This window comes from Heptranchias perlo, chromosome 7 (assembly GCF_035084215.1).
Source record: "Heptranchias perlo isolate sHepPer1 chromosome 7, sHepPer1.hap1, whole genome shotgun sequence".
Classification (NCBI taxonomy): domain Eukaryota; kingdom Metazoa; phylum Chordata; class Chondrichthyes; order Hexanchiformes; family Hexanchidae; genus Heptranchias; species Heptranchias perlo.
This window is the reverse complement of record NC_090331.1, coordinates 76,636,958-76,651,992: the sequence shown is the minus strand read 5'-3', so window position 1 is coordinate 76,651,992 and position 15,035 is coordinate 76,636,958. Positions and strand designations below refer to the sequence as shown.

The window sequence follows — 15,035 nt, the reverse complement described above, 5'->3', positions numbered from 1 at the left end:
AACCTTATGTAACAACCTACCATGCGGTACCTTGTCAAAGGCTTTGCTAAAGTCCATGTAGACCACGTCTACTGCACAGCCTTCATCTATCTTCTTGGTTACCCCTTCAAAAAACTCAATCAAATTCGTGAGACATGATTTTCCACTCACAAAACCACGCTGACTGTTCCTAATCAGTCCCTGCCTCTCCAAATGCCTGTAGATCCTGTCTCTCAGAATACCCTCTAACAACTTACCTACTACAGATGTCAGGCTCACCGGTCTGTAGTTCCCAGGCTTTTCCCTGCCGCCCTTCTTAAACAAAGGCACAACATTTGCTACCCTCCAATCTTCAGGCACTTCACCTGGAGCTGTCGATGATTCAACTATCTCTGCTAAGGGACCCGCAATTTCCTCCCTAGCCTCCCATAACGTCCTGGGATACATTTCATCAGGTCCCGGAGATTTATCTACCTTGATGTGTGTTAAGACTTCCAGCACCTCCCTCTCTGTAATACATACACTCCTCAAGACATCACTATTTATTTCCCCAAGTTCCCTAACATCCATGCCTTTCTCAACCGTAAATACCGATGTGAAATATTCATTTAGGATCTCACCCATCTCTTGTGGTTCCGCACATAGATGACCTTGTTGATCCTTAAGAGGCCCTACTCTCTCCCTAGTTACTCTTTTACCCTTTATGTATTTGTAGAAGGCGGAGAAGGAGGCCCTGGAGATCAGCTGCACCCTCGAGTGACTGTCCGTCGGGGACGCCAAGACTGGCACCCCACAAACATCTGGTGACACAACTTTAACATTCATCATACAAAATATGAATTGATGTTAACAATGCTTGGCATGTTGAACACCTCAGAATGCTCATCACAGCATGACACATCTGTGATGATGCTTAATATTGCTTTCCTTTCTCTTCCAGGCCCTTCAACGACCGCAGTGACATGAGAGGGCGAATCCTCAGAGGATCTATCGGCCTCTGAGGGCGCACCGTCACATCTGAGCGAGCTATCCACCAACGCAGATGCTCACACTTCAGTGGGTCCTAGTAGTCAGTTGGTTGGGTTGGCACCTGGTGAGTCCCCACACACGTGAACACGAGCAGACACTGATGGCAGGGGCAGCTGCAGAGATTCCGCATCGGTGGGCGCACTCCTCTCCAGGCTCTGCTTAGCTGAATGCAGATGCTGAACCCTGGGGGCCATCCTTTAAAAGGAGAATGATCGAGGGACAGCAGTACATTTGTGAGGTACTGGAATAGGTGCCACACACACTCTCCACAATAGCACAGAGGATGGAGGATTCCAACTCCTGCATTGGTGGCATCGGTATGGGAGGGAATCTCTGAGATAGTGTCACAGGGACGTGAGCAACTGTCTGAGATAGTGTCACACGCAACTGCTGAAATGTCTGAGATAATGTCGCAGGTAAGTGCGGGAATGTCTGCCAAGGAGAGAAGGTTAGCCTCTGTTGAGATTCAAGCATGGCTCACAAATGAGTCCATTCAGGCCCTGTCTATGGCCGTTTGGACTCACGTTGAACAACAGTCAGCCACCTTAAACAGCCAGACAGAAACTTTACAACTGGGCTTCCAAGGCATCACACATATCCTCCAAACTGTTCTCCAGTCGGGTGGTAGGAGTGATGTGGGCCTGGTCCAGGAGAGGGATGATGGCGAAAGCGGACATGGAAGTGGGGACGCCACTCAAAGTGCTCCCACATCTCACCTGTTGCCCCCCTCTCAACCAGTACCCACAATGCTGCCTCCTCTCCAGGTGGCCGAGTCTGCCCCTGCACAGGTGCAGGTGAAGCAATCATTAGAGGGGTCCTCGTGGGCTCCAAAACCCAGAGGGCATAGGCCGAAAGCATCTAAGCAGTCAGGGCATGGACATGAGAAACCTACCACTACCTCTGCTGCAGCCACAGGAGATGCACCACATAGAAGTGGTAGGAAGAGAAAGGCTAAGGATTAGTGATCACAAAGGGTATGCACAAGGGTGTCTGACCCCAGACTGTCATGTTTTTCATTTATATTTGTTTTTTGTTAAAGTCACATTAAATGTTATCATTCTCACCACTACTGCCACGTCTTGCCCATTCTTGACTGCCTTTTGTGATAGCACCCTTCCATGTGCTTCATCATGAACGGCGACACTTGATGCCACCCAGTGGGTCACTTTACAGTGGGCGTATGTGTAATTGCAGGACTGTTTTGTGCTGGGGGTTGTGGGGGGAGTCTGATGTTGGTGCTGGTCTTTCCAGGTGGTGTGAGGACTGGACTCTTCTCACTTTCTGATCTTACAAGAACTGTTCACATATGAGTGACTCCTGGCCTCATGAGCAGACAGTTGAGCCACTGCTCTGCCCATGGGTTCGTCCTCCTTCTCCTCCTCCTTCGCCTCCTTCTGCTTCTGTTCTTCCTCAATGTGGATGGCAGATGTTGGATGGTGGATGAGGGCCTGGGGCCTCCTCAATCGGTACCTCTCTCTGTTGCGCCATGCTGTGCACAACACAACACGCCACTATAATGTGACCCATTCTGTCTGGTCCGTATTGAAGCGCTTCCTCCGAACGATCGAGGCACCGAAATCTCATCTTCAGCAGTCCTAGCGCATGTTCATTTATAGACCTGGTGGCGATGTGACTGTCGTTGTATCGCCGATGTTGCTCGCTGATGGGGTTCCTCAGAGTTGTCATGAGCCACATGTGCTGGGGGTATCCCTTGTCCCCGAGGAGCCAGCCCTTAAGGGTGTTCGATGTGTGGAAGAGGGCCGGGATGTTGGATTCCCTCAATGAACGAAATGTGGCAACTGCCAAGGAATCTGGCGCACATGTGAAGAAATCTTTTGCAGTGGTCACAAACGAGCTGAGTGTTGATGAAATAATAACCCTTTCTGTTGGTGAACAGTCCTGGCTCGTGTGGAGGTGCTCGGATTGCCATATGTGTGCAATCGATTGCATCCTGTACACATGGGAAGCCAGCCACAGTGTGGAATCCCATTGCCCCCTCTGTCTGGCTGAGGTCGTCCATGGGGAAGTTGACATATTGCGAGGTCCTGCAAAACAAACTGTCGGTGACCTGTCTTATGCACTTGTGTGCAGACGACTGAGAGACTCCGGCGATGTCACCGGTGGCATCCTGGAATGATCTGGAGGCGAAGAAGTTGAGGGCAGTGGTCACTTTAACAGCGACGGGTAATGAGATGCTGCTCAGCCCAGCCGGGAGCAGCTCGGCATGAAGGAGGCTGCAGATGTCTGTGACCAGCTGGTGGCTCACTCTCAGCCTCCGTATGCACTGCTTCTCAGAGAGGTCCAGGAAGCTGAGCCTCGGTCTGTAGACCCTCTGATGAGGGTAGTGCCTCCTGCATCCTCACTTTCCCTGTTCCCCTCTGTACACTGTGCAGGTGCCTGTGGCGCAGCACTGTGTCGTGGAGCTTCAAGTGGCAGAAGTGCATGCTGTGCCTGGCGAGGATGGTGATGTTGCTCGTCCTCGGATGTACTGTGAATGCAACCATCGCGCCCCCCCCCCCCATCCTGATGGTGTCAGTTTGAGGGGGTCCGAAAAGTTGGTAAATATGTGTAAACCAAGAATTTTCAGTCTAAACACTAAGATCTCCCAGCCAAAAAATTGTCTGAGAGAACTGAGTACCCTGCTGCAATAACTGACCTTTTATCCCCATCTGTCAAACAGGCATTTAAATGTCGTCTGAATCACGACTCGTTCCCCATGGCGTGTTTCACACAGCACAGGAAACACGCTGTGGCAGCGTTGAAATCGCTTGAAGTACTTGAATTGCTTGTTTAAATATCGTCCCGCCGGCTTTAATTGCTGGTGGGACTTCCGGGTTCAGACTCTGGGTTGTGCACGTTCTTAGGCGTGATGGAGCCGAGATTTCTGCCCTACTCCTGGAAATCGTGATTTTCTTCGCCCCCCAATGCACCCGCAGTTCCGTTTTAAAATCTAGCCCACAATATTCATTGTGTGTTTCTACCCAGGAGAGAAAAATGAAGATCCAGTGCAAGCTGCAGAGTCCACGTTAGAAGAAACCATTGCATTATGTCAACGCAATTCGCACAGTCTCAACCAACAGCAGCGGGAGGTGAGTGCTGACAGTTTTGTACATGTGTGCAGGGCGCTACCTGAGTGCGACTCTCAGACTTGTATGTCATTTTTCTTCCCTCTCCTCCCTCTTAAATTCCCTCACTGCTGTCTGACACTGCCACAGATTTTTAGCCAGCCCAAAGGAAAAGGGATGTTCTCGGCTGTGAACTATTCATCTGTCAGTGACTACTGCTGTACAATGTGTCAGCAGGAGTGCTGATGGGGAAAAGAAGTAATAAGAAGTAAAAAAAAACTGGGGCTGTTTTCTTTGAACAGAGGAGATTATGGGGTGATTTGATAGAGGTATTTAAAATTCTGAAGGGATGGCACAGAGTGGATAGAAACAGACTGTTTCCAGTGATTGAAGTATCTAAAATGAGGGAACTTGGATATAATGTTAAATGTAAAAGATTTAGGACAGCAAACAGGAGAAATTCTTTTTACACAGGATTTTGAGGCTGTGGAATTCACTGCTGGAGTTGGTGATTGAAGCAGTCATAGTATGGTACAGCACTGGAGGAGGCCATTCGGCCCATCGTGCCTGTGCTGGCTCTTTGCAAGAGCTATCTATTTAGTTCCTTTCCCCTGCTCTTTCCCCATAGCTCTGTAATTTTTTTCCCTTTAAGTATTCATCCAATTCCCTTTTGAAAGATACTATTGAACCTGCTTCCACCACCCTTTCAGGCAGTGCATTCCAGACCATTCCAACTCGCTGCGTAAAAAAATGTTCCACTGGAAACAGTTTCTCCTTGTTTACTCTGTCAAAACCGTTCAGGATTTTGAACACCTCTATCAAATCTCCCCTTAACTTTCTCTGTTCTAAGGAGAACAACCCCAGCTTCTCCAGTCTCTCTGCATAACTGAAGTCCCTCATCCCTGGTATCAATCTAGCCCTCTCTAAGGCCTTGATATCCTTCCTAAAGTGTGATGCCCAGAACTGAACACACTACTCCAGTTGAGGCCTAATCAGTGGTTTAGCATAACTACCTTGCTTTTGTACTCTATACCTCAGTTTGTAAAGCCCAGAATCCCATATGCTTTTTTAATAGCCTTCTCAACTTGTCCTGCCACCTTCAAAGATTTGTGTACATACACCCCCAGGTCTCTCTGTTCCTTCACCCCCTTTAAAATTGTATAATTTAGTTTATATTACCTCTTCTCATTCTTCCTACCAAAATGCATCACTTCACATTTCTCTGTGTTAAATTTCATGTGCCATGTATCTGCCATTTCACCAGTCTGTCTGTGTCCTCCTGTAGTCTGTTACTGTCCTCCACATTGTTTACTACATTTCCGAGTTTCGTGTCATCTGCAAACTTTAGAATTATAACCTCTATACGCAAGTCCAGGTCATTAATATATATCAAAAAGAGCAGTGGTCCTAATACTGACCCCTGGGGAACACCACTGTATAGCTTCTTCCTGTCTGAAAAACAACCGTTCACCACTACTCTCTGCTTTCTGCCCTTCAGCCAATTTTGTATCCACACTGCCACTGACCCTTTAATCCCATGGGCTTGAATTTTGCTAACCAGTCTATTATGTGGTACTTTATCAGATGCCTTTTGAAAGTCCAGATACACAACGTCAACTGCATTCCCCTCATCAACCCTCTCCGTTACTTCATCAAAGAACTCCATTAAGTTAGTCACACATGATTTTCCTTTAACAAATCCGTGCTGACTTTCACTTATTAGCCCATACTTTTCCAAGTGCCAGTTAATTTTGTCTCAGATTATTGTCTCTAAAAGTTTCCCCACCACCAATGTCCGTGTCAACATTTGAAAACAAGTTAAATAGGTGAATGAAGGAAAGAACAATTAAGGGTTTTGGGAACATGATAGGCATAACAGTTTAGGACTATTGCTCATGTGGAGATTATTCACCAACATGGACTGGTTGGGCCGTAAAGCCTGTTGTAATTCTGTGTAATGGCCCTGGCAGTATTTTCTCTTCACTGAGATAGAACACTCTATCTAATGCTGTTTTCACCTTACATTTCCGGTCCTGGAAGCATGATGCCATAACAACCTTTTTGTAACACTCTCCTATTTTTACACTTAAATCTTCCCCCTGCCTCTTGTAGGTCCTTTGGAGACTGGTTGGTGCAAGGAGGCCAGTTTTTCTGCAATGCAATGAGTATCCTGGCATCAGTGTGCAATTTTGCATCATAATGCAGGCAGTGGGGCTGAGGATTGTTATGAGTTAGTTTTATGCATGAATGTATTCGGTAGTGAAAGATTCCATTGCCTAGAACCAGCTCAGCACATTCAATGGATTGGAGAAGAAGGCAGTTATTCTGATGGCAGATTAAGGCTCATGAAAATTTGGTCTTGACTAATGTTGGCTACATGGAAGTCAGGTATTTTATGTTTAGAAATGCTGTCAATGGTGCACAAATTGTGCGTCTGCAGTCAACAGTGCTGGGTCAAGGTAAAATGTCTATAAGCTCAAATGAGTACTGTAGATTGATGCAATAATAGAAAATGCTAGAAATACTCAGCAGGTCAGGCAGCATCTGTGGAGAGAGGAACAGAGTTAACGTTTCAGGCTGATGACCTTTCGTCAGAACTGAAAGAATTTAGAGATTTAACAATTTTTAAGCAAGTACAGAGCCAGTGAAAGGGGGAAGTGTGGGGAGAGGGAAGGAAAGAACAAAAGGGAAGGTCTGTTAAAGGGTAGAGGGCAGGAGTGATTAAAGGGGGTGGTAATGGGACAAATAAAGAAACAAAAGATGGGTGTCGAGGAGCTGTAAATGCCACCTGCTGTCCGAGAAAATGGGAGCGGTGGTTATGATCTGAAGTTATTGAAATCAATGTTGAGCCTGGCTGAACTTGTTCTTACATTGAACAATTTCTCCTTTGATTTCACTCATTTCCTCCAAATAAAAGATGTCGCTATGGGAACCCATACGGGCCCAAGCTATACCTGCCTTTTCGTGGGATATATGGAACATTCTTTGTTCCAGTCCTATTCAGGTCCCCTCCCTCATCTCTTTTTCCGGTACATTGATGACTGTATCAGTGCCGTTTCCTGTTCTCGCCCAGAACTGGAAAACATCATCAAGTTTGCTTTCAATTTCCACCCTTCCCTCGCCTTCACATGATCCACCTCCGTCTTTTCCCTTCCCTTCCTTGATTTCTCTATCTACATTTCTGGGGATAGGCTGTCAACCAATATCTACTATAAGCCCACCTACTCCCACAGCTACCTTGATTACACTTCCTCCCACCCCGCTTTCTGTTAGGACTCTCTTCCATTCTCCCAGTTTCTCCGTCCCTGTCACATCATAACTTTTAACCTTTAGACTTTCAACAGAATTCCTATGCCCCAGGCTTGAAATGTTCTGTTATTTTTCATCTCCAACACTAAAACAAACACTAATATTACAATAATAAAGCTGCTCAAATGTTGGGAATGGCTTTATTATTCTAATGTTAACTATAATCTACTAAAAAAGTGGTTACAGTACAATTTAACTTAAAATAGAAATATTTTTGGTTCTGCTTGTCCTGTTGACTCTTCCCCCCCCCCACCCTCCCACATTCATTTATTCATTCTTCGTTCCTGTTCTTGTGCCATGGTTGTAATTTTTTAATATGAAACTTAATTTTGTTCCACCAATCTAACTTTATTTTATTTACCAAAAAAAGGACAAACAACTTAAATATGACAGGAGCTGCATAAATGCTGTGCATGGTCATTACGCTGTGCATCTGGTGCGTAATTTACAGTAGCTGTCATGGGGTGTGTAGATACCCAACTTGCACAGTGGTATGAATTAGGGACTGAATGGTGCAGGGATTTTGCACACTGTCTTTCATATCATGGGCATAGTTTAAATATGTCAGATAAGGAGAAAGTATCATATCTACGCTGGTTGTAAGGGTCCTGCATGAATTGCATTTGGTGGTGCAACACAGAGAAAGCATTGGATGGAAATGGAAAACTTCACACTGATGCCCCATGGATGGGGATATTCTTCTGAGTAGAAAGAATATTACATTGCATCACACATGTACTATGCTGAAGTAGTTTTAACCCCCAAGAATGAGTGGGTCGGGGGTGATTGAAAAAGTGAAAAAATAGATGATTTTTGGAGCGGGGCCACATCCCGGCTCCAATGCGACCACTTCCGGGTTTAACCCAGGCGCGTTTGCATGCAAGCGCGCAACAGAAACCCGGAAGTCCTTTCCCCACTTAAAACCGACAGGCTGATACTTAAAGGGGCAATGTAACTCATTATGATAATTGAGGCACTCAATCTTTTGTGTGTTACAAATTTCAAACAAATTTAACCTTACCTGTTCGGGTTTCCCATCACTTCTGATTCACGTCAGGTGAAAGCAGGCGGGAAGGGCCGGATCCATGAGTTGAATGTGTTTATTGCACTGCTTGTGGGCCCGGAGGAGCAGGAGTACTTCATCCAGGACCAACAACCTCACTTGGCTTGATCGGAACCCCATGATTAGCCAAACCTTCCCCCCTCAATACTAGAGACCCCACCAATGTTGGACCCCCCCCCCCCCCCTTCCGATCTTCTCCAAGGCCCATTCGATGTCGTCCACGTCCTCTCACCTCTCGAATTTCTCCCAAGGCCCATGATCTCCCTCTTCCTCCCTCCCGCGCCCCCCCCCCACCGATTTGGGACTCCTTTCACTTCCGTCAGGCAGCTAGCCTGTTAATCTGGCTCCCAGGTGTGTGGGAAACCAGGAAGCACAAATACTTACCTTCAGTTGAGCTGCGATCGCAGATTGCGATACACTCATTTGGCTTTCGGGTTGCCCACGTGAATATCTAAAGACGGGGCCCCTGCAATAAAAGCTAACATACTATTTGCTTTCCTACTTGCTTGCTACACCTGCATGTTAACTTACTATGATTCGTGTACAAGGACACCCAAATCCCTCTGACTACCAACATTTCTTAGTCTCTCACCTTTTAAAAAATAATCTGTTTTTCTATTCTTCCTACCAAAGTGGATAATTTCACATTTCCCCATATTATACTCCATCTGCCACCTTCTCGCCCACTCGCTTAACCTGTCAGTATCCCTTTGCAGTCGCTTTGCTTCCTCCTCACAGCATACTTTCCCACCTAGCTTTGTATCGTCAGCAAACTTGGATACGCTACTCTCGGTCCCCTTATCTATAGAATCATAGAATGGTTACAGCACAGAAGGAGGCCATTCGGCCTATCAAATCCATGTTGGCTCTTTGTGAGAGCAATCCAGTTAGTCCCATTCCCCCGCTCTCACCCCGTAGCCCTGCAAATTTTTACCTTCAAGTACTTATCCAATTCCTTTTTGAAAGCCATGATTGAATCTGCTTCCACCACCCTTTCAAGCAGCGCATTCCAGATCATAACTACTCGCTGCGTAAAAAAGTTTTTCCTCATGTTGCCTTTGGTTCTTTTGCCAATCACCTTAAATCTGTGTCCTCTGGTTCTTGACCCTTCTGCCAATGGGAACAGTTTCTCTTTATTTACTTTATCTAAACCCTTCATGATCTTGAACACTTCTGTCAAATCTCCTCTTAACCTTTTCTGCTCTAAGTCATTGATATATATATTGTAAACAGCTGAGGCCCAAGCACTGATCCTTACAGCACCCCACTAGTTTCAACCTGCCAACCTGAAAATAATCCGTTTATTCCTACACTCTGTTTTCTGTCCGTTGACCAATCCTCAATCCATGCTAATATATTGCCCCCAATCCCACGAGCCCTAATCTTGTGCAACAACCTCTTCTGTGGCACCTTATCGAATGCCTTTTGAAAATCTAATATACTACATCCACTGGTTCTACTTTATCTACCCTGCTAGTTACACCCTCAAAAAAAACTCTAATAGATTTGTCAGACACGATTTCTCTTTCATAAAACCGTGTTGACTCTGCCTAATCATATTATGATTTTCTAAGTGCCCTGTTACTATGTCCTTAATAATAGATTCTAGCATTTTCCCTACTACTGATGTCAGCCTAACTAGCCTATAGTTCCCTGTTTTCTCTCTCCCTCCTTTCTTGAATAGCGGGGTTACATTTACTACCTTCCAATCCACTGGGACCGTTCTAGAATCTTGGCAATTTTGGAAGATCAAAACCAATGCATCCACTATCTCTGCAGCCACCTCTTTTAAAACCCATCAAGCCCAAGGGATTTGTCGGCTTTTAGTCCCATTAATTTCTCCAGTACTTTTTCTTTACTAATATTAATTACTTTAAGTTCCTCACTCTCATTAGACCCTTGGTTTCCCACTATTTCCGTTTATGTTTTTGGTATCTTGTACTGTGAAGACAGATACAAAATATTTGTTTAACGTCTCTGCATTTCCTTATTCCCCATTATAATTTCTCCTATCTCTGCCTCTAAGGGAGTCACAATTACTTTTGCTAATCTCTTCCTTTTATATACTTGTAAAAGCTCTTACAATCTGTTTTTATATTTCTTGCTAGTTTACTCTCATATTCAGTTTTCTCTGTCTTGACCAATTCCTTGGTCACCCTTTGCTGATTTCTAAAACTCCCCCAATCTTCAGACTTACTACTTTTTTTGGCAACATTGTAAGCCACTTCTTTTAATCTAATACTATCCTTAGCTTCTCTAATTAGCCACGGGTGAATCACTTTTCCCATCGAGTTTTTATTCCTCAAGAGAATGTATATTCGTTGAGAATTATGAATTATTATTTAAATGTTCGCCATTGCTTATCTACCGTCATATCTTTTAATCTAATTTCCTAATCTTCCTTAGCCAACTCGCCCCTCATATCTTCGTAATCGGTTTTGATTAAATTTAAGACCCTAGTTTCGGACTTAACTACATCACCCTCAACCTCAATGTGAAATTCTATCATATTATGATCACTCTCCCCTGAGGATCCTTAACTATAAGATTACTAATTAACCCTGTCTTATTACACGATACTGAATTTAAAATAGCCTGTTCCCTAGTTGGTTCCTCGACATATTGTTTTAGAAAACTGTCCCGAATGCATTCCATGAACTCATCCTCCAAACTACTTTTGCCAATTTGGTTTGCCCAGTCTATGTGAAGATTAAAGTCCCCCACGATTATTGCATTACCCTTGTTACATGCTGCTCTAATTTCCTGATTTGTTCTCTGTCCAACACTATAACTACTGTTAGGAGACCTAATAACTACTCACACCAGTGTTTTCTGCCCCTTATTATTTCTTAGCTCCACCCATACTAATTCTAAATCCTGATTTTCTGAGTTAAGATCCTTTCTCACTATTGTCTTTATCTCATCCTTTATTATTAGGGCTACTTCCCCTCCTTTTCCATTTTGCCTATCTTTTCCAAAAATCAAGTACCCTGGAATATTTAGTTCCCAACCTTGGTCTCCCTGCAACCACGTCTCAGTAATGGCTACTAGATCAAACCCATTTATCTCTATTTGTGCTATTAATTCATCTATCTTGTTACAAATGCTTTGTGCATTCAGATATAGGGCCTTTAATTTTAACTTCTTACTATTTTTCCCTGATGTGACCTTAGTCACTATTGCCCTATTATCTTTGTTAAACTCTCTGTCCCTTCCTGACACACTGTTTGTTTTTACCCAAATCACTACTCTGCTCTACAGCCTTGACTTTTCTCTTTAGGCTTATAAATTTACTCTTACATGAACCCTACTCCCCTCTTATTAGTTTACCACCCTAGTTATTCAATTCGCCAGGACTCAGGTCCCAGTCTGGTTTAAGTGGAGCCCATCACAATGGAACAGCTCCCTCTTTCTCCAGTACTGGTGCCCGTGCCCCATGAATCGAAACCCCTGCTTCCCACACCACCCTTCATTAATGACAGTGCAATTGTAAATGAAATAGGCTGTACATTTTTGCACAGAATATCCTAGAATAAGTATTACACTGAGTATTTCTTTAAATTCAGTAAACAGAAGAGTGGTAATATATTCTATATATACATAGTAGAGCTAAAATATACAGCAACTAAATTTAATATACTGACGGATAATATTAAACTCGAGCAGAAAAGAATTCACAGCATTCCTGAAATTTTAAGCTGGATTTTCCATCCATTGACTATGAATGGGTGGTAAATCTAGCACAGACCTGTTTTTTTTTTCAATAATGATTTTATAAATCTTGCTTGAAGTAATTTTACTGGTTTGTAAAGATGAAAAAGTAATTGTATTTTTTATTATTTTTATGAGATATTCACAGAGTTTTATTTTTAATTTTCTACCTTCCAACTTGCTCGCCTTCTGTCCTAGAGACCTAGATTCATACTGGACTGCTGGCCCCCAAATGCCAGTTGCCCTCCACTACTCACTCAAGTGGACAATCTTCATTTGTAGCCTAGACAGTGAGTGTCAAGGCGCTACTTGTTCGAGGGCTTCAAAACAAAGCCCATACACCACATCTACACACTTGTACTTTCCAACAGGAAACATTGGATAGTGTTTGAGAGTGGAAACCCTTGCTGATTTTTTTCCTCCTTTGTGGCTCAGGACCACTAAGGCTAATTGCAATGACCATTGTCACGACAGAGATCAACTCAGCTTAGACTGCGGACAAGATCTGGGACCTTGCTCGGGAGTGCACTTACCAATTGTCCCACCATGGAAGTCCTATCTTTAAACTATAATGTATAATTTTGTACGACATGAAAACAAGAATGGTTCTTTGATAGATTCATTTCTCCTCTTGCAGGCATTATGGTTTCCATTGCTTGAGGCTGTTATGTCAACCCAGAAACTGTTGAAAGATGGTTCGTCCAGCCAAGCATTTGAATGTAAGTATAGAAGTATTTTTTGCATCGTGTTCTTAAAAACGACACTAGACTTAATTTGCTTATGATTGCTTTATAATGTCAAAATAATTGTCTCATGCCCTACTTAGAAACAAGTGACAGAAACAAGTATTATTCTGTAGTGATATCATGGTAATGACTCTTAAGCCTAAATGTAGTTTCAGCTACTTTTAACAGCCATTTGACTGTTTCTATTATTGAATCTAAATAAATATATGATAAAATCACATAGACAGTAGAAGGCTAAAATAAGAATTCTGTAATAAGAATTGTATTAGATTGTGTGATATTTGTAACAAATGAGTTAATGCATTCATGTGAAATTCTTCTGTCTACTGATGGAAAAACATCCTGTTTTGGATTAACACCTTCACTAAAATAGTATACAAAGATATTCTGTTAATAGAAAGTATCACATCTTATTTCAACTCTATGGTCTGTTCTAACGCAAACTTTATATTCCCTCTGCACTTTTCAAATGCATGTTGATAGATTTCTGTAAGTTGCTCTTGCACATTTTGCCCAGCACAAATTTTAGATGAGTTCCTGTCTCTCGATTTCCATTGTTATCACCTGTTGTAAGTGCTACCAACTGAGCCAGTGTCAGCACTGTCATCTCAAAGTCAGAAGATTGTGGATTCAAACCCCACTGCAGGATTTGAGCACATAATCTAGGCTGACCGTGCAGTACGAAGGAAATGTTGCATTGCTGGAGGTACTGTCTTTTGAATGAGATGTTAAACTAAGACCCCACCTGCCTTTTCAGTTAGATGTAAAAGATCTCATGGCACTATTCAACAAAGAAGGGCATGGATTTCTTGTGTTCTGCCCAACACTTCTCCCTCAGCCAACATTTCACTCTTAATCAACACACCAAAAACAGATTCACTTGTCATTTACCTCATTTTCTATTTATGGAATCTTGCTATGCAGAAATTGGCTTCTGCATTTGCCTATATATCAACAGTGATTACACTTTAAAAGTGTTTAACGGTCTGTGAAGCGCTTTGGGATATCCTGTTGTTGTTTGCTGTCCTGAACGTGATGGCTCATGCTAGGATTCGATTTGGCAATTTAAAAAATAATATTTGTTCATAAGATGTGGGTGACACTGGCAATGCTGTATTTATGCCGATCCCTAGTTGTCCTGAAAAGATGATGGTCAGCCATCTTCTTGAACCATTGTGTCTTTGTCATGATGGTGCTTCCACAATTGTATTAGGTAGGGAATTCCAGAATGCTATAGTGGATAGATGTATCTGCGACAGATGGTTTGGTGAGGACAATATCAAGCAGGTTATTCCCTCGCGTTGGTTCCCTCAACACCTGACGCAGGCTCAGTCTAGCAGCTATGTCGATCAAGATTCAGCCAGCTCAGTTAGTGGCTCTTGATTTTTCAGTGTTTTCTACAGGTGGTGTTCTACACGGACGAGTACTGAATTGTCAGTTAAGAAAGGAGCGGAGTGGAGGGGGAGGTGGGAGGTGGTGATCAAAAGGAAGGTGGCCATATTTGTCTTGATGCCATGAGATTTCATGAGGTCCAGAGCCATTGTTCATGTGTGAGTCCAGATAAATGCCAGCAAGCTATTTGACCTTGGCTACATTACAACAAAGCCGAATCCTACCCATATCACTGTCCACATCTACGTATGCATTCTTTCCAGCAGGGGTCACTAGATAGCAATCAGAGTGGTGAATTCTGGCTGATTTTTTTTATCCTAGTCTGAACATGTGACCAATTGTTGCATTATGGTGTTGACTTGGCAGAAGTCAATTAACTCAGGACTCACCAATGATAAAACATGGGAGTTTTGTGGACTGTGTGGATCAATACCATAGGACAGCACTGGAGAGGCTTTTCTTGGTAGCTTTTTAAATAATTTTATTTAGTCTTTAGCAACAACAGTGATCCTAAGTGTAAAGGGGATGAGTTGTGAGGAAAGATGAGAAAGCATAAGCTTTAGAAACAAGGCTGTTAATGGGATCTAAGTGAATTATATCACACTTCATGTAACACTTTCCCTGTCATACTTCAATTGCTGAAAGTAAAAACCAAAACAAAACTGAAGAGGTAGGGAATATATTAATCAAAATGAGGAAAATGACAAGAAAACAACCAATGAGAAACTAAAATCACTTAGG

General features: G+C 43.3%; 1 protein-coding gene across 2 annotated transcripts in view; it reads left to right on the top strand.

The window, feature by feature from the left end:
* Positions 1-15,035, top strand: part of vps8 (VPS8 subunit of CORVET complex) — a 624,186-nt gene that overhangs the window by 280,216 nt on the left and 328,935 nt on the right. For both annotated transcript variants that reach the window (XM_067987929.1, XM_067987930.1), the window contains exons 38-39: positions 3,994-4,097; positions 12,794-12,875. In XM_067987929.1, the coding sequence (XP_067844030.1) occupies positions 3,994-4,097; positions 12,794-12,875 (186 nt within the window). The remainder of the gene's footprint in view (positions 1-3,993; positions 4,098-12,793; positions 12,876-15,035) is intronic.